The sequence below is a fragment of the Calonectris borealis genome, chromosome 13, assembly GCF_964195595.1.
Source record: "Calonectris borealis chromosome 13, bCalBor7.hap1.2, whole genome shotgun sequence".
Lineage (NCBI taxonomy): Eukaryota > Metazoa > Chordata > Aves > Procellariiformes > Procellariidae > Calonectris > Calonectris borealis.
Window position 1 is genome coordinate 12,461,707 of NC_134324.1, and position 18,468 is coordinate 12,480,174.

General features: G+C 52.6%; 2 protein-coding genes across 2 annotated transcripts in view; both read right to left on the minus strand.

Annotated features, from left to right (window-relative positions):
- Nucleotides 1–13,311, minus strand: part of LOC142087716 (gamma-aminobutyric acid receptor subunit gamma-4) — a 40,974-nt gene extending 27,663 nt beyond the window's left edge. Inside the window, exons 1-3 of the mRNA XM_075162251.1 lie at nt 13,174–13,311; nt 7,675–7,823; nt 7,404–7,471 (exon numbers count right to left, since the gene is read on the minus strand). Coding sequence (XP_075018352.1) covers nt 7,404–7,471; nt 7,675–7,823; nt 13,174–13,229 — 273 coding nt within the window. The 5' untranslated portion in view covers nt 13,230–13,311. The remainder of the gene's footprint in view (nt 1–7,403; nt 7,472–7,674; nt 7,824–13,173) is intronic.
- LOC142087719 (thymosin beta-15A homolog) overlaps nt 1–18,468 on the minus strand; it is a 463,475-nt gene that overhangs the window by 342,370 nt on the left and 102,637 nt on the right. The window lies entirely within an intron of this gene.

The following is an 18,468-nucleotide window of genomic DNA, read 5'->3' on the forward strand; positions in this document are numbered from 1 at the left end:
CAAGCACGAGCAGCTACGTGAGGAACAATCACTCTTCTAGCACTTGGGCACACAGGAATGGGCTCAGGTGACCGTTTCTGAACATCAAGAAATCAAGAGATACGAGTACTCTCCAAGCAAATGAGTATTTGTGAAGACGTTATAAAAGCACCACCAGCTCCGGCGGCTCTGAGCCATCACTCAGGCGTGAAAACTAACGGCCAGAAAAAGCACTGGGGCCCTTAGTAAGCAATACCGATTTCCCAACATATTAAATTTCTACGATATGCATCTTTATCAGAGACCAAAACCCGACCTAGCTCATTACACGAGTGCACGTCCTGTGCGACTTCACTAGATTTATGCTGATGCCTGACTCTCGCTCCACACCGGGCAGGCCAAGAAGAGCGTGCAGTCCTTGGCAGAGCATTGCGGCATGCTTCAGGCATTGCAATCCACGCTAGAAGTGGGTGCATCTGGGCTATTGCCTCCTAGACAGATGATTTGTGAAGCATTTTAAGTCCTTTTGGTTGAGGAAGTGCTGTGCAACCACTGGAGTCTATTATTATCAGGGAAGAAGGGGGGGAGTAACAAATTTCCTTTACCTACAGGCTTATCTTGTGCTCCAGAGCAACACATTCAAGCATCTTAAAAAGTGTGCCATTTTCATTTCATTTCCTTCCTACTTATTCCAAAGCAGCCAAAGCTAAGTCTAATCAAGACTTAAGTGTTCCTCAGAGCCAGACAATTATTACCGGTCTCGGTTTCCCCATCTATTAAGAAGAAACGAAGATATTAACCCGAGCCTTGCAGCCTACAGGCAGGGCTGTAACCCAAGGCTTCCCACTGCAGCTCCCACACTAACTGCCTTCCAACCAAGCACAGCCACCGTTCCTCAGGATGTGGCTCCGCTTCCATGCAGAGATGCCTCAAAACGCCTGAGGGCTCTCTGCATGGGGGGCTTAGCCCTGTATGGCTTTTGTAGAGCCTAGCTCCTCTCTTGGGGATCTTTGCCCCTGCTGCTGGGGTAGCTCAGCTGTTCACAAGCAGCTGCTGGCTTGCTGCATGCTCTGAAAACGTGGCATCGATGGGGGTTTTACTCAAAGAGCCGTGATTCAGAGCTCAGCCACCCGCAGCTCTGAGCAGGGAGGGAGCAATCCCTGGAAGAGGGTTGTGCGAACAGCCACTGCCTCCCTGCCCCGCTAAGCCATCCCTGCATGGAAAGCACCCACGAGCAAAGACAAAGCGCCCCAGGTCCCCAGGCTGGCTTTGTCACAGCAGCCCCTTCCTCACAGCTACTCCTTGTCAGCTTTAACTTTGAAAGCGAAACCTCCCTCCCTGGCTCCTCAGGATTTACATGAAAACAGTCAGTGGGGAGTTCTCTTCATTCATGCTGGGCTTATACTTCTAAATTATAAAGTGTGTCAAATGAGGATTTAATTTATATTTAACAAGACAACGTTTGTAAATTAATTATTCATCAGCTGATAACGAATAAACATTTCCCCCTTCCCTCCCTCCCTCCCCCTTTTTCACAGTGTTTTCACAAATGCACCATACATGCAAATTTATTAAATCTATACTGCAGTACTCCAGACGTGGGAAAATATGTTCTTCACAGAATCATAAAATAGTTTGGGTTGGAAGGAACCTTTAAAGGTCACCTAGTCCAACCCCCCTGCAGTGAGCAGGGACATCTTCAACTCGATCAGGTTGCTCAGAGCCCCGTCCAACCTGACCTTGAATGTTTCCAGGGATGGGGCATCCACCACCTCCCTGGGCAACCTGTTCCAGTGTTTCACCACCCTCACTGTAAAAAATTTCTTCCTTAGATCTAGTCTAAATCTACCCTCTTTTAGTTTAAAACCATTACCCCTTGTCCTGTTGCAACAGGCCCTGCTAAAAAGTTTGTCCCCATCTTTCTTATAAGCCCCCTTTAAGTACTGAAAGGCTGCAATAAGGTCTCCCTGAAGCTTTCTTTTCTCCAAGCTCTGGGGAGTTGGCTAACCCCAACTGTTTGAGCCTTTCTTCATAGGAGAGGCGTTCCACCCCCCTGATCATTTTTGTGGCCCTCCTCTGGACCCGTTCCAACAGGTCCATGTCTTTCTTGTGCTGAGGGCTCCAGAGCTGGAAGCAGTGAAATCCTCAATTTTGTTAGTGTGTCGCATGGTAACGAATGCAGCCAGGCACAGCATTATGAATTTAATACTGTGTAGCATCTCCTTCCTAAAGAGGGAAGGGGGGAATATTCAACATGTGTATTTGGACATAGCACCCTCTCTGGGTTTCAGTCCCCCACTCACAGGCAGAGCTAAGAAAATAATTTGCTGTAATAATGGAGGCAGGAGCTTAGCCCTACCCCCTGGAAATCACAGGCACTTCAGAGGCAGCGGAATCTGTCCTCTGACTGACGGAGGCCAGTTTTGCTCTTTCCATCTTTATTATCATTAAGTAATGAGACTGAGGTGGTGCACAACCCCAGCAGAAGACCTGTCATCAAGTTTTTCTACAGAATTTGGCACACAAGGGCATCTCCCAAGGCACATATCAAAGAGAGGAGTCTCCAGCATCTAAATTAGCCCTGGCTGCACTGCCTCTGATACCAGGCACTTGAAGCAGGTAACTAAGGCAGGTCCCTGGATGAGTGACATGTCTCCGTTCACTTCGGCCAGGAAGCTACCACAGAGTTTGGGTTATGTTCTCTGAGTTCAACTCCTCGAGCCTCATGCTTGGTTTTGCGCAAGAAAGGAAGAAAAGAACGTTCAGCTCTGACCTCTGGGAGGAATCTGAGAAGCTCTGGGCAGGACTTGTTCCATCCCCAAGCTTGGAACAGAACTTCTTCCACTCCCACCCTTGCTGGCTCTCATGGACACTTCACGGACATCCTCAGGACTAAAAGACACTCAGTCCCAATAGTTGGCAACCGCTTTACTTCTACAGCATCATTTCCTGAGAGTTAAGCGTCCCTGAAGGAAAGTGATCCAGAACTCGAGGTGCCCTTGACACCAGTTAAAGCTATAATCTATAGCAATAAAGCCATTACAAAACAAAACCAGGAGCAAATCCCTCCAGCAAACAACCAGTCAGCGAAAAATTTGAACCCAAAGTCTCCTCCATCAGTCCCTGCTGCCGCAGCCCTCCCTGGCAGCTCTTCCCCAAATATGCTCGGAGAACCAAGGTAGGTCTTTGCACCAGGCTCAGCTTAGCGATAAGCCGAGGACACATAAACACTCTCTGTGTTAATGGGAATCTAATTGGGCGTCCAGATCCGTGACACAGCTTGGAAAGCTGTGGTGCTGTGGGTGATAACTCATTTGGCTTGAGGTGCTGCTGGCTGGCACCCAGGGGCAGCAGGCAGCTCTGGAAGGGCTTGTGGCCAAGCTCATCCTTTCCCTGATGGTGTAAATGCAGCTTCCCACCACCCTGAGAAGCGCCAAGTGCCCTAATCCCACGCAAATGCAGCAGGTTCATGGCGATGGGGAGGAAACCCGAGTCCACACAGCAACTGGAGCAAACAGCTGTGGGACCCGATGGTCCCACTTTTCTGCACCCTTTTCCCTCTCTGCCCATCCTCTTTCAACCAAGCCCTGTCCCGCTTCCTATCATTTAACCATCTCCTAGCTTTATTTCTGGTTACTGCCACATTTTGGCTGGCAGAGCAGAGAGGGTCCTTTCCCCAGGGAGGAGAGAATGTAAAATTTGCTCAACTACCTAAATGGGAAACAAGACTGCCATTCTGGTCTACAAAAGATACCAGGAAATCACTTCACATTTCTTCCCCCTCCAAACCTGCCTGCCTTCTGCTGACTCCTGAATGTTAATGTTATTTATGACAAGTGATTGATGAGGGGGATGCAGAATTCACACCCAGCCCAGGGCATTTTCAAATCACCTATTCATTTTTAAGGACCGGAATCAGTTTTGTATCTTGACATGATTTATAATGTGGAGGTTGAGCAGCGGCTACGCAGGGCCAGCTTCCAGGCCTTGACAGAGCATCACCAGGCTGAAGGCAGCGGTGAGTAGTTAACCCTTTGAGGGGTAAGTAGAAGATCACAGAACACCAGTACTCAAACCACATTGCTTAAGTTGGAGCCTTCTATTCCAGCAGCATGTCAGGCCATCGTATAGCCTTCAGCTTCAGATGCACAGACCATGCTGGTCCAAGCTAATAGCCTCAGTAATGCTGCTATATTTCTGAAAAGAACTAGGTTTTTATCTTCTACATAGCCTGGCTATGTGCAAGAGAGATATTTATGTAAAACGCTGTCATCGCAATGCACCTAGGAGAGATCGATGGGACGTTTCCCCTCCAGTGGACCTTCCAGCCTACATAAGCCTTTGTATCTACGGCAGAGAGAACTCTCACCATGGGCTCAGGAGAGGTCTAGCTCCAAGTCAAATTCTGGTTCCTTTCCCTCGGAAATGTGCATTTCCTCAGGTTGTGTATGGGAAAAGGGAGAGATCAGGGACAGGCCTGACAGCTGGGAGAAGGCAGAGCTTCTCAGGTTGGGAGAAGCTATATAAAAAAGGGACAAAGTGGGAATGACATGTCCCCAGCAAAGACAATCTGTGTCATACGTTTGATGCCAGCCTGCCAGTGGCTGGCACCACCCACAGAATGAATTAATTCGTTGCATTAGCATGGAAAAGCAAACAAACACAAAACAAGTGGGTGAAGCAGCCAAGTCCAGAGGTGACACTGTGTCAGCTTTGTCACAGCCCTTTTCTCTTGCTTCAGGAGATGCTATAGCACGATGCAGCCTCTCTCATGAGCAGGGGGAGGTATTCAGAGTACAGATGGCAGAAAGTTGCTATCCAAGGCTAAGAGACCTGGGTCTAGCTGTCCTCAGTACCTTTAATATCAGCCCAGCATCTCAGGGAGAAAGGTTTTAAAGCTCAAGGGCATCACAGATTCAAGCTTAGGAAGTTACCTAAGGGGACAGGGAAGGGGAGATGTCCATAGAGAGTCTACCTGGGGAGTCATATAGAGGTGTCTTCAGATCACTGTTGACTGTTGGGACCCAGCAGGGACCCCTGGACTTGTAGCATCTGGGCACTTCAGAGAGACAGTGCAGCCAGTTGTGACTGACGCCACAAAATCCCTCAACTGTCACTACACTGAATGGTTTCCTCCCCTGCCTGAGCAGCTCCTCACCATGCCATTCCCACAAACGGCAATACCTTCCTCAGGTGGGAAGGCTGCAGATAAGTAGATTAGCCCCGTGGCAGCAACTTCCCCAGCAGATGTAGGCAATTCCAAGTGCCAGTCTTGCCTTCACACTCCTGGCTTGCATTAAGTGCACTGGGATCCCCTGGGATCCTGTGCAGTTGTGGAGCCCCACTTCATGAAGCATAAAAGCTTCTCCTGACTCTTAGAAAGAGCTAAACACATGGGTTGAGCTGCTCTAGGAACAGTCAGGGCTGTCTTCAGCAGCACTCTGCCATATGATTCTCTGGTGTCTAGTAAGGGTTGAGTTCACACAACAGTTTTTCCCCTCGGTGGGGATGGCTGTTGTCACTGCCTTGCATCCTGTTTTCACAAAAATACTGGAGGTGCTGAATATGCCTGAAGCTCCTATACTGCAGCCATATATGGTTGGTATTAGCCCAGTGGATCTAAAATACTGAAAGATTGAGATAGACGTACGTGCATTCTCACATACCCATCTCCATGGCATAAGCTGTGTTTCTTAGGAAACCAGACTAGCAGCAGTGCCTGGTATCTCCGTTTAGGAGAAGAGATGAACCCTGAATGCAAGGCTGGATGTTATAAGCCACTCTCTACTGCTACCACCTGCATGGCTATGCAGTGCTCCTGCAACAGGGAGGAGAGCAGAGCTTCCAACAGGGGTGGAAAGGGGTAAAGTAAATGGATGAGAGGGAAAGAGAAGGAAAGAGGACGCGCACTGTGGTTTTGCGTGGTTTTCTTGGGCAGTGCAAAGCAGATGGGACAGCCACCTATAACATGACTCTTATGCTCTACTTCCAGGCACAGCACTGGCCAGGGAGATGAGTACATCCAGCTCCTGCACCCTTCCCTCTGCACTGCTGCTCTTATGTTGCTGTGGCTTCATGTCAACACACCCACATGGGATGGAGGAGCTTGCAGTGTCTGCTGGCAGCGAGGGATGACATCCACATGGCTTGGGCTGTGGTTCTCCTCCTGGAGACTGGGCCCACAGGAAGAACGAAAGGAAATTTTTTGCCTTGAGGCCATCCCTGCTGGGCATCCTGATGGTGCCCTCATCATGCAAGCGAGTGCCCAGCCAGATGCCCATCTGGTGGCTCATGAGCAGGCGCTGCTTGGAGCCACATGCTCGGCGGTGGTCAGTCAGAAGGGCTGCTTCAAAGTGCTTTTTGGAGCGAAAGTGGTAGTACAACTACAATGCCATTCCTCCATCCCCAGAGGAGTTTGTTCAATGGAAATTTTATACTTGGGGAAACTAAAAATAACATGCCCATCCCGAGAACTTTCTTTTTTTGGTTTAAGGCGGCTGGTTTTGTTTCTGCTCCGTTTTGCATTGAGAGAGACAAGAAAAGCCAAATTGCCCTGGTTGTACCTCTCCTTTGTCCTCTCCACCCCACTGCCCAGTGGGCCAAAGAAGTCTTTCAAAACCTGACAGCGGTCAGGTTTGTTTCATGCTAGAAAAGAGGTAAAAATGACTTTACAGGGAAAATAATAATGGAATTTTCCTGTGGAAAATAAATAATCAACAGTTGCTCTCCAGTGTGTGGCCTAAAGAGCATCTTTGCTGAGTGTTTCTGCAGCTCCCAGTACAGCGGGGTCCTAAGCCATGAGCAGAAACCATCGCAGTCATGGTGGTATCAATCTAAGGTGCTACGTACTAAAGAAGAGCCGTTGGACCCGAGGCACCCTGCCTGCCCCTCCCCAGCACCACAGGCCAGGCCTGGGCACCCAAGCTTCACACCATCAGACCATTGCCATGGAAACCATCTCCAGGTACCTGTTTCAGTCCTCCTGGGAAGCGCGCTGCTCCCCCTCCCAGCCACCACTGCTCTGGCTCAGCCAGAGCATCCTGCGCCCGCACGCTTCCCAGGCAGGAGAGGGCAAAGCCACCAGGCAGAGGTGTCTGTCCACACATTGCCAGTGGAGACCGAAGAGCATCATCATCCTTCTCCCTGAACTCCTGAGCATGGTAGGTTTGCTGAGCTCACCAAGGGCACTTGAGGACCTTGCTCCTAACCAGGGATGGCTGTCAAGCCTTTCTAGCACCAGCTATGAGCGGGTCAGAGCACCTCTTCCCAAGGGAAGGGAAACAAATCCACCTCTTCTCATGACAACACCACCTTCACACCATGTCTAGCTAGCATGACACAACTTGCCAGCAGTGCTGGGCCAGCCACCTCCCACGCTCTCAGTTGCGGTGATACCGCGACCCTGCAGCAGTGACACAACTCACCATCTGGATGACAGACACCGGCCCGATGCTGTTCACGTAGATATCCACATCGATAAATGTGGGCTTGACTGTAAAGAAAATAAAATAGGTATGGATGAGCTGGGGCTGAGATCCTTTGTGAAGCACTGAGGACCCGGGGAGCATCTGGGATCAGTGTGGCTCCATCTCACCAAAAATACCGACTATAGCAGCCACAAAAGCATGGAAAACACTGGACACAGCCAGGTCAGGTCACCATCTGTGGCCACAGGGAGCTTCAGGGGACACTTACTGCCAATGTCGGGTCTCAGCTTGTTGTCATAGTTCTTCAGCAGCAAGTTGAGGATCTGTGTGGCATCAGTCTCCTGTGCCTTGGGGGTGAGGACCCAGGTTTTATTGATGCTGAGGTAATCATAATCGTATTCCTCTGTGCTCTCACACCTGGAGCGGAGGGACAAAAGGAGAGAGACATCGCTGTGGCATCTCTCTGGCGCTCTGAGGGAGTAGGGGCACAGCTGGGTTTCAGAGGTACTAGAGGAGGAGGATGCGGCGCTGCTAAAAGGCAGAACATAAGGAGCTCAGGGATCTCCTCACAGCCACGCTGCTAAGAAGACACAAATCACCTGGTGCCTTCAGGGTCCCCAGACATGCAGGGGCCTTGCTGCCAGTGGTCAGGACTAGCAGGCATGGGATGCTCTACATCCTCCCCGGCTCCCTTTGGAGGCACACTGCTCATCCCCAAAGCGTGGGAGCCAGTCCCTGCCCTCCCCTGCCCTGTTCCTGCCCATCCTGCTCCAGGCCCTCCTCTGCTGCCAGCAGCTCCTGCTCCTGGAGCTGCCCGTTAACCCCTAATACCTCAGCTGCTCTGCCTGCTGCTTGCACCTGAAGAGGGCTTCCCCTGAGGAAGACGACAGTGACCAAACAGCATTTTTGGGAAGCAAGGTATTTACAATAAAAGCATTTCAGAGAAAAGAGGTCCTCACACTATCAAGCAGGCAGTATGTCTGGCTTGCTAGGAACTCAGCCATCTGCCCTGCACAGATCCTGGGAAATTAAAGCCTTATGCAAACTCCACTGCTCTCAGGCCAAGACCTGCCACAACCCATTCCCTGTACTCACCAACCCTTCCTCCCCAGCCTTTGGCGTGAGCTCCCACTTAAAGATGCTCTATCTTCCTGATCTTTGAGTTCCAAGCCAGGTGAGGAAAGCTTGCATCCTCCTTTGGACACAATCCACTAAGCAACAGCTTCTCCCACTGCCTTTCAAATCTGCCCTCTCTAAACCTTTCACACCCTCCCTTTTCCTAAAGGAGTTTTCCTAAGCCCTCTAATTAAATAAGGTCCACATGATCAGCTGGGAAATTCTAACCACCTGCTGCTGCTCTGGGCAGCTCCTTCACAAGATTGTCCCCAGAACGACACAGCCACATGCAGGAAAGGATGCCAAGCAATCCCACACCCGGCACACCCCCCGACGTCTGCCATGTCAGCGCGTCACATGCTCCAGCACCAGAAAGGGTCTCGCAGCGGGAGCTGCCATTGTGTTGACACTTCCCAGCTGGAGCCTCGCAGCTCTGAGGTGCAATCAGGCACCACGGATACACATCTCCCTTCAGTGCCGGGGGAGGCAGAGCCTGGCAAAGGTACTTGAAGGAGGAAAAAAACCATTAAATTGACATGTTGCAGTCAATTTATCAGATGCTCCTCTTTTAAAACCCCAGATAAAACTTGCTTTCATAATCGTTTTAAAACTGTCTGCATCTCCCCAGCTTTCAGGCACCAGGATGGGTCCCCCGACAAGGGATGGGCTGCGTGCAGCTGGCTGCCTGCCGCTGCACGTTAGGTATTGGCACATCAGCTCGTTGTTTCCTGTCTAATTGCGCTGCACTTTCTAACGATGCTTAAGGAGTCTTAAGCAATGCTGTCAGGATGCGCTTCCCTATCTGAGCAGCGTCAGCGCGGGCTCACTTGGCTGTCATGCTGTCGTGTGCCTTCGAAATGCAGCCAAGCCGACAGCTCCGCGGCATCCAGCAGCTGCAGAAGGCACAGGGGACCACCGCTGTGCCCACCTGAACGCTAGCCAGAGCTGAAATCTGGGGCCGGCCCCGCTCCTGCGGAGTACAAAGAGGGACACGTGTGTCTGCCACAGCCCAGCTCAGGGCAGGGGAAAGCAATCCTAACTGCTTTCCCTTGCTGCCAGTGTTTTGTGTGATGCAGGCTGCCTCTAGCTGTAGGGAACAGCTACACCAAAACCTTATCTCAGTGTTCTCTTGACCCTACTTGAAGTCAGCCCAAGACACGTCACCTGCCAGCACTGAACTCTGCGTGTCCCACCGCCTTGCCAAAACGCAGTTTCTGAACGCCGTAAGGGCACAGTAGAGTCTGAAACATCCATCCAGGGCCGAACAAAACCAGGCTGGTTACTCTGACCTCAGCCTTCTAGCTTCCCCCCATTTAGTGTCACTGATTAATACGCTAAGGCTTGGGGTAGCATGTCCAGGGAGTCACATCCCTGTTACAGATGCAGTGACACTACCAAAAATATGCTTTTTGCTAATGCAGATAATCCTGGACTACTAAACCATTCTAAGCCATCTTAGCATAAGCAAGCCAGCTTTTGCTGGAGAAAGTATGCTTTTGCTGGGTATCTGCGCACACACACACACACACCAGCTCTTGCTGGTCAGGAGTGTGACTTTCATGCCACCCTATGCAAGCCCCTGCCTCCTCCCCAGTCTTTTTCCCAGTGGCCCCATGTCAAATCAAGAAGGGAAGAGTCCAAGAGCTATTGCAGAAGAGAGGAATTAAGGTGTACATGTCCCCGCACAGCTGCTAATGGAAATGTCACACTGCAAACCTGCAGTGATCCCCAACGCGCTGTGAACACTTGCCGGCCCGGCAGTCCCGTCTCCTTGCGCAAAGCGACTGGCTCGGTGACAGGGGACAACCAGTTCTTGTATGTCTCCATGCAGCCAGGAGGAAAGGTAGAGCCACGTTTCTGCTCTCCTTTTGTTGAAATGTCAAAACATCCACCTCGCAGCACTGCTGCGGTCGTCCACGGGGCTGGGATGCAGCTGCAGGGTGTGGGCAAGGCGTGGGCAGGGGGATGATGGCGGGGCAGAGCTGGGGACATTGCGAGGAAAGCCCTGGTCTGACAGACGTGGTTGGGGCCGTGGCAGCTCCTGCTGGTGCCCAGAGCAGGAGGCCTGCACAGCAGGGAGGTATCCTTTTGGATGCGCTCACGTATATGGATGGAGTTGGGCAATCCTCCTTGGGCAGCCCTTGGTATTACAGCAGGACAGTGCTCTGCCTTGCCTCCCTAATTCTGTTTTACTCAAGCAAACACCTGTTTTGCTGAGGTTTCCAAGCACACTGATGGTCAAAGTAAAAGCCACGCAAAGAGCTGGTGGCTGGCTCCCTCCCCCAGTGCCCAAGCTGTCTGACAAGGTTTCCCTTGGCAGGAGGACAGGAAGAGCAACATGTGCCACGAGCCCTCGAAGACACTTCTGCTCCTTGCCTGGTAGGACAGCCGATGGTGCTTGACCAGGATGCATACCAACTACTAACCTGGTGTGTTAATGAAGTCTGAGACCAGTAAAATTTTGTACTGAGCCCTGCACCCACTGGGGAGGTGACACACAGCCTCCTAGCCATCCCCAGCCCTAAGGCAGGAATGTCCTGGAGCAGATGCAGATACCAGGGCTGTGATTATCCAGCCCCTCTGCAAATGCAGCTCAAAGCCTCCTCTGCTCCTGAGGAACAGACAGCAACAAAATGCAAGAACAACATTTCCCTCGGTTGAAAAGCACTGTGGTCAATCCTAATTACCACATGCTAATGTGTCCTAGACACCCATCCCAATGCCTCCAAGAGTTGTAGGCACAGGGATGTTCAGGCAAATTACTCTAAATTAGAAGCAGGCAGAGGATTTAAGGACAGGGGGCTCGCAAAACTGTACCCTACCCGTTTCACATGTCTTTGTACCTCTCCTTTCACAGCATGCTCCATGAAGCCCCAATGGTCAAGTCTGCACAGTTTAACCATCCGTCACACCCAGCTTTCCAGTGGTGTGATCCTGCTTTCAGGGCTCAGAGTTGGGTGCCTTGGTCCCAACCGAGGCAGTGCCCTGGGAAAGGCTGGTGAAGTAGGCTCTGCAGTGGGGGGACTGTCTGGGGAGTGCTGAGTCACCCGGCACAAAGCATCCAGCCCGCTCCAGCACCAGGGGATGGGTCTTGCAGCTTGTGCCAGAAGAAAAGCTCGCACACACGTGGCACCTGAACAGGGCTCCTCACCCCAGCACTCACCATCAAGTGTAGGGCAGGCGAGATTCACTCCCTGCAAGCTGTAGCCAGGAAAAATGCAGTGATTGCAGAGTAAGACCCTGATATAACTTGCTCCTTTTTTCCTTCTTCTCCCACAGGCTTCCTCTCCCGCTCCACCACCTCCCCAACATGCACAGACACTGCTCCTGGCAAAGCGGGGCTGAGGGAAGAGGTAGACGTGAGGGACTGGGCAGAAGGGAAGCCGGGCCAGCTACGGGGTAAATCTTCCTGCTCAAGGGCATGTGAATACACGACTTAACTGCTCCTCCATGTGCTCTTGCAGCTTACGACTCACCCTCTCAAAACGCAGTGCTTGTGGCAGTGCGCTGCAGAGATGGTAGGACAAGGAACCAGGACCACCACCGACCCCCCTCTTGGCCCTCAAATGCCCCCCAGCACCAGCACACTGGCGAGAGGCGGCTGTCTGGGCACGAGCCATGGAGCAGCTCTCGCTGCCTTGACCCTGGGAAGGCTGAGACCCGGAGGACCGCGGCAGGGACGGACTTTCTGTCTGCACCCGAGGTCGGGAAGCCTTGGCAGAGCAGACCATTAGTAGCAGGATTCATAATCCCCGACCCTGACTGCATTTGTAATGGGATTTGATTTGCTTTAAGGCAGCTTATTCTGCCAATTAGCTTCAGCCAGTAAAATCCCTCTTCCCCCGAGCCCTGGGGGCAACAATCTGCTGACAACATGTTCTTTCCCCGATCTAGCCATTAAACTCACCAGGAGGGCTAGAAATAGTAAAAAAAAAAAAGGGAAAAAGAAACTTGAAAACCCCCTGTGCGTGGGGCCTTTCATCGCTGTTTACAGAAAAGCGCTACGAACCGCTGGCCCTGGGAGAGAACCATAATCTGCCAGCCCCACGCCTCCACTCGCCTCCTCGCAGTGCGCTGGTGGCATCGGGCTGGCATCGGGCTCCCAGCCGGCACCCTGAGTTGGGACCTGGGGCCAACCTGTAGAGCAAGGCAGGAGCCCGCGCTGCCCTCCTCCTGCTGGCTGCAAGCCCTGCCGGGGCTTTCGGGGTGCCAGGGGATGGAGTGCAGGGAAGGGGACGCAAGCTGACTCTGCGTGGAAATGCCCCGGCGATGGATGGAGCCCCCAGCAGGTGCCGAGCTCCCTCTGGTCCTGTTCTGGGCACCTCCAGAAGGGGCTCAGCTCCCGCAGGATTCAGCCAGCGAGGTGATAGCGGCGTGGAAAACGGGATGTCCTCTTGATTCTCGGCATGCAAAGGGGGCACCTGGGCTGCAAAGGACATGCAGGCACTAGGTGCTGCCGCGACCAGACCTGATCCTGCGTCGGGGCCGGCTGGAAGGAACCGCTGGGGCACAGAGGTGCCCAAACCCCCGCTGAAGCCGGGGTGGGGGAGCGTGGGTAGAGATCCTGCGACTCCAGCCCCCTCCCCTCCCATTGCCCCGACGGGTGAACTGAGGCGGGGAGGGGGCGTCCCGGTCCGCGGAGGGGGCTCACCTGGCGCGTAGGGCCGGCCCGAGGGCCAGGCAGAGCAGCAGCACCGTCCCGGGCATCTCGGCGAGGCGAGGACCGGCCCCGGGGGGGGCGGCGGCGGCGGTGCGCCCGCCCCGGCGGGGCTCAGCGCGGGGCCGGGGGGGCGGCGGGGCCCCCCCGCTGCCCGCTGCGCCGCGCTCCAGCCCCGCCGCCGCCCGCCCGGCTCCGCGCTCCGCGCACCGCTCCGCGCCGCCGGGGAGGAAGGGGAAAGTTGGGCATCTCTTCTCCGACTCCGCGGCGGGGAGGGGCTCGGCGCAGGGTCCTACCTCCCCGCGCAGGGGCTGGCCCCCCCCGCACTCCCCCGGGGGCTGAGCGCCAGCGGCGGGGGGCGCACGGCAGAGTCAAACCCGCGCATCTGCCTGCCGGGGAGCGAGCACCGTCAGCTGGTGTAAGGATCTCTCGCTCCCCCTTTGCGTAACGAGGCGCTTGATTTCTCTTTATAGTAGCTTTTTTTTTAATGCACAACAGTTGGGGTTTTTTTCTAAAAAAAAAAAAGAGTGAGTAATTATTGTTAAAATATGCAAGGCGTCAGTCCCCGCTGGCTGAGCTGCAAGCAAGACGCAGCCGGGAGAGGGTCCTTTCCCACCTGTTGCGGCTGCTGTCCCGCAAAAAAACCCAGGAAGGTGCGTGGGTAGGAGCTGTGGGACAGCCGGGGGTCACGGGTGGGCTGTGTGTTTTCCACGTGTCGTGCTCTGCTCTCACGGTTTGCCGAGCTGCACTTGGGCATTTCTTTTCACTGCTGGCATCCGACTTGTGAAGAGGAATAACAGATTCCTTCTTGGCGAGTTTTGGGTGAGAGTTGCTCGGAACCAACTTCGTTACAGCTACATGAGGTACCAATAATTGTCCTTCATCATCTGGTTACAGCCGTGAGTTGCAGGAGCCCATCCCCAGAGGGGCCTGTTCCTGCATCTCCCAGAGGCTCTGGTAACACTGGTGACAAATGGGGATTTGGTGCCACCCCTCCGGACTGGAGTGGGACCAACCCTGGTACTGGAGTGGGACCGCGGACAACTGACTGTCTCACTCCTGGCCCTGTCACAGCCTTCCCCACACGAGCATGGGCAAATCACTTCTGTGCTCTCCATCTGCAGCGTGCTGGTAACCACTGTCAGCTGGGCAGGATAGGGAGATACCTGTTCCCTGGGCACGTTCAGTGCCTAATAGGCAGGACCAGTCTTGGTGGGGACTAGGAGTGCTACAGGAGTACAAGCAGTAAATAACAGCAGCACACCTGGCTGATTTTTCAAGGCTCTTCCTACGCAGACTTTCTCTTGCTGATTCTTGCAGTGATCACCTCAAGCCCTCAAGCATGAGATCTGAGCAGCCTCAAAGCCATAGGAGCCAGCTGCAGGCATCACAGCTCCGAGATGGCATTTCCCTGTAACGAAGCAGCTGCAGATTATGTTTCCTTTACTGCATGCAAAGAAGCCAGCTCTGGGATGGCAGAGTTTACAGGAAGCACATGTCAAAAGAGTAAATAATGAATATCAAAGCAGCAGTGAAGGTGAAAAGAGCCCTTTAAGCCTCAAAGCAAGCTGCTGGATTGCCCCAGAAGTCCTTCAGGGATCCAGATGAAGCCAAAGTTGGGAAAGGTGCAAGAGCAGCCGCAGCGAGGACATAGCTGTCGAGGATTCTGGTCATGAACAGATCACAGAAAATCCAGAGGTTCATATATGTGCTCTCAGCTCCCCCTCAAGACGCAGGATGTGAAATGGTATGTGGGGAAATTCACGGGACTGATTTCTTTTGATGACCCCTTCTGCTACCTGAGAACTGAGAGATCTGGGGAGGACTGGTGCTTGGAGAGCTGGAGATGGTCTGAGCAGTGTTAGGGAATCACAACATCCATTTTAGATGCTGTTTTGGGGACACCTTCCAGGCAGTTGTATGCACTAGGAGCATCCGAGCTGCTGTCCTCCCCAGTTTCTCCTTCATCTACAGTGGTTTCTTGTTGTAACTGGTACCGAGTCTTTTACTTGGATAAGAATGAAGTGTGTTGGTGGTGTAGGAGAGCAAGGGGAGAGCACTGCTTTTCAAGGAAACACCTTATTTATCAACAGCACAGGCTTAGCCTGGGAGAAACCAATTTCATATTCACAGTGAATGATTTTGAGCAGAAAAAACCACCCTCAGTCCAAATGCTGAGAAGGACAAAATGTCCTGCACCAGTGTTTTGGGAGGAAACGGCCCCTATTTTCCACTTTGAAGAGACATTTATTGTGAGGTCTACTGTCATGGGATTCTCCAAACTTAAACAGGAGATGAAATGTTTTATTCAAGATGCTTTTTGTCCCTTCTGGTGTTTCAGTTTAACTGGCAAACTAATAAAACCTATAATTTACAGACTTCTCATGAGCACAGAGCCTGGGGGGCCATGCTGCCACAATAAGTGAGGGTTTGATCGTGCAGTCCTCACTGCAGGATTTAGCCCTGGGAGATGAGGAGACAATTCCAGCGCTGGCCCAGGATCCCAAACCTTGCAAGGTTGGCAGTGCTTTCAGAGGGAGCTGCCCTGTAGCCAGAGTCCTATATGAGTCTGGGCACATCTGCAACCCTTTCTGAATCCTGCTGCGCTCTCTCAAAAGCTCCTTTGCAGTGTCAGTCATGAAATCTGTGCTGCCTGCTCCTGCGTTGGTGGGTGGTGTTTATGACTGCAGACTGGAGCAGCAGGTGAAGGCAGGAGGCAATGCTCTGCCCTCCTCTTCCTTGTGCAAAGGGCTGGTCACTCCTTGCCTCGGGCAATGCCAAAGACAAGGAGTGCCTCTCTCCAAGGAGACTTCTCTTCTTCTGGGCTACGTCAGGAGTGCTGTACTGAGGGAAAATAGATACAAGTGGAGAGAAGTATTAACCCAAGGTGTTCAGGAGCTCATTTCCGAGAAAACTCAGGCTGTTGGCATTTGCAAAATCCTCCTTAGATAGATATCTTTCAAGGGTGGAGGAGCAAGGTAACCCACGGTGGGACTGGAGGACCCTGGGCAGAGACAGATACCACAGGGCTCTGCAGGAAAAGATCAGGCTTGAAAGCACTGCTGGCAGAGCTGGGGACGCCAGGACAAGGAGCTGCCAGGGTATTTGCAGGCAGCCACTGCCAGGGCCATGTAGCAGACAGCTCTGAAGGGCTGCATGGAGGTGAATTTGCCTTCCCCTCCTCCCGTCACTGCTCCACGTCATCTGTCTGAGGACAGAGCACAGTTAGAGCCACTGTCCTTGATGCTTACTCTCCTCCTGGAAACAAACAGGGGCTCGTGCTGTTACCTAGCTCTGCTGCGTGCTCTGGGAGCAACGCAGGTTCCCACACCAAGGTTTCCCAAGGATCTCCTCCCCCTGCCCAGAGCTGTGGGTTCTGGCAGAAGGCAGAGGCTGGTCAGGCTGCAAGTCTCCTACAGCAGCATCCGTGAGGCTGAGTATGCCGACACGCCTGGGACGAGAGCGGTGAAGGACATCCGAGGAGAAGCTGGTTACAGGGTCCCTTTGGAAAAGTCAGAGGATGAAAAACCCTGTATAAGTCTCAACCCTTTTCTCCGAGTTGGGGCACGTCCTGCACAGTAGAAACATTTGTTTACTCTACCAGGGCATTTGTTCAACATAGCCGAGGTTTTGTCTTTTTCAGGCTCACAAGGCAGACCGGGCACAGCAGCAGATGCTGCATTTGGGCTCACACGACATCAATAACCGCTCCACCTGGGCTCTGGCTTCCCACCATTATGGACAGTGATGATATATGAAGCAGACAGGACACAGTTTGGTTTTTAGGCACTGGAATCAACTTGCAGTGCTGACAGATAAAAAAAATGTGTTTGGAGCCTGAACAAATGTGACGTGAACGTTTTCCGAGGAGAATGAAGGGTGTGGGAGGACAGCCCAGACCGTAGCAAGAGCTGGTGCAAGCTGTCCCAGAGGGTGACAAGAGCGTTGACGGGAGCGAGAACGTTACTTTCATCCTCTACTGCTACATCAGACCAGGCCTGAAGGAGTCTCCACGTCTCTTCCACTGTGGACAGTCCCTCTTCACAATTAGTTGCTTAGTGGGAAGAGGTCACCAAACTGATAGGTGATCTGATCCTGGGTGTCAGAACAGTCATCCTGGGAATGGGAAAGATGCCATTTCCTGCGCTTTTATGGTTCTGCTCTTCTGGCGCTTTCCCCAGCTCAGGGCTTAACACGTTACATTCCTCCTAGGGATCGATACATGAAAAGAGAAAACGTACATAGGAAAGGGTGGGGAGGGGAAGGGAATTGGCAGTAGTTGACAGAAAAGGGAAAAATCTCAGCAAGTTGAGCACCAGGTGTTTCAATACTTTTTCGCAGCTGTGCCATCTGTACATCTGATGTCGTACGTCCAGTACAGGACCATGAGCTGGTAGTTTGGCATCTCACATCTCAGGCAGTACATTCATATTTTAAATACTGTGCAACTGCTGACGCAAACTTTGGGGACATGGAGCTGCAGGAACAAGAGCAGCTGCTTCTCTTCACTGTAGAAATGCGGCTGCCTCTGGATGGAGACACAGTAGCTCCTTGTCAAGCTGTGCCACAATAGTTCAGGGTAGGGGAAAAGGAGCCAGGAAGGTCATGGAGGCAACAAAAAGTGTCATTGGGATGCAAACTGTATTTCACACAGTGATTTGTCCCAGGGTTGCTCAATAGCTGGGAAAAACCTGGGCTTGGGGCTCTCCGGAGGACATGCTGGGATTCAGAGCAGAGCCTACACATGCGGAAGATGGTGCTCGTGACCAAAACCCCATGGATGGACCTGGCCAGCTGTAACCGTGCGTGACCCTTTCCATACTGCAGCTCTGAAGGCACAGCTGAGGGCACATCATCACCCACTGGCCTCCCTGGCAGGATTTAAGAGAGTGAGAAAGGGAGGCACAGTTGCCTTTTATTGTTAATACCCTTAGGCATTTCTGTCCAGAGATGCAGGGATTTCGACGACTTCTCTCTACACTGGCTCGGGAATGTTTATACACCAGTAAATAATGTTAACTGCTCATCTGTGGCTGAGTTTAGCTGTTGCAATTACAACTGTTTCCAGCAGCTGGTCTGGGTCCTGCGCTCTGCTTTCCCTCTTGCCCCGGCTCTGCGGTTTGCCTGGCAGTTTGGCATTTTGTCAGCTTGAGGATAACGCAGGGCGGTTGGCAAGTGGAGAAACCAGTGAAAGAAGAGGCAGAGCCGAGGCAGAATGCAACCCTTCCTGTGGCAGGTACCAGGTGATCTGGGGTCACACGAGCTGTGTTGTTTTGCTGTCTGTTATGG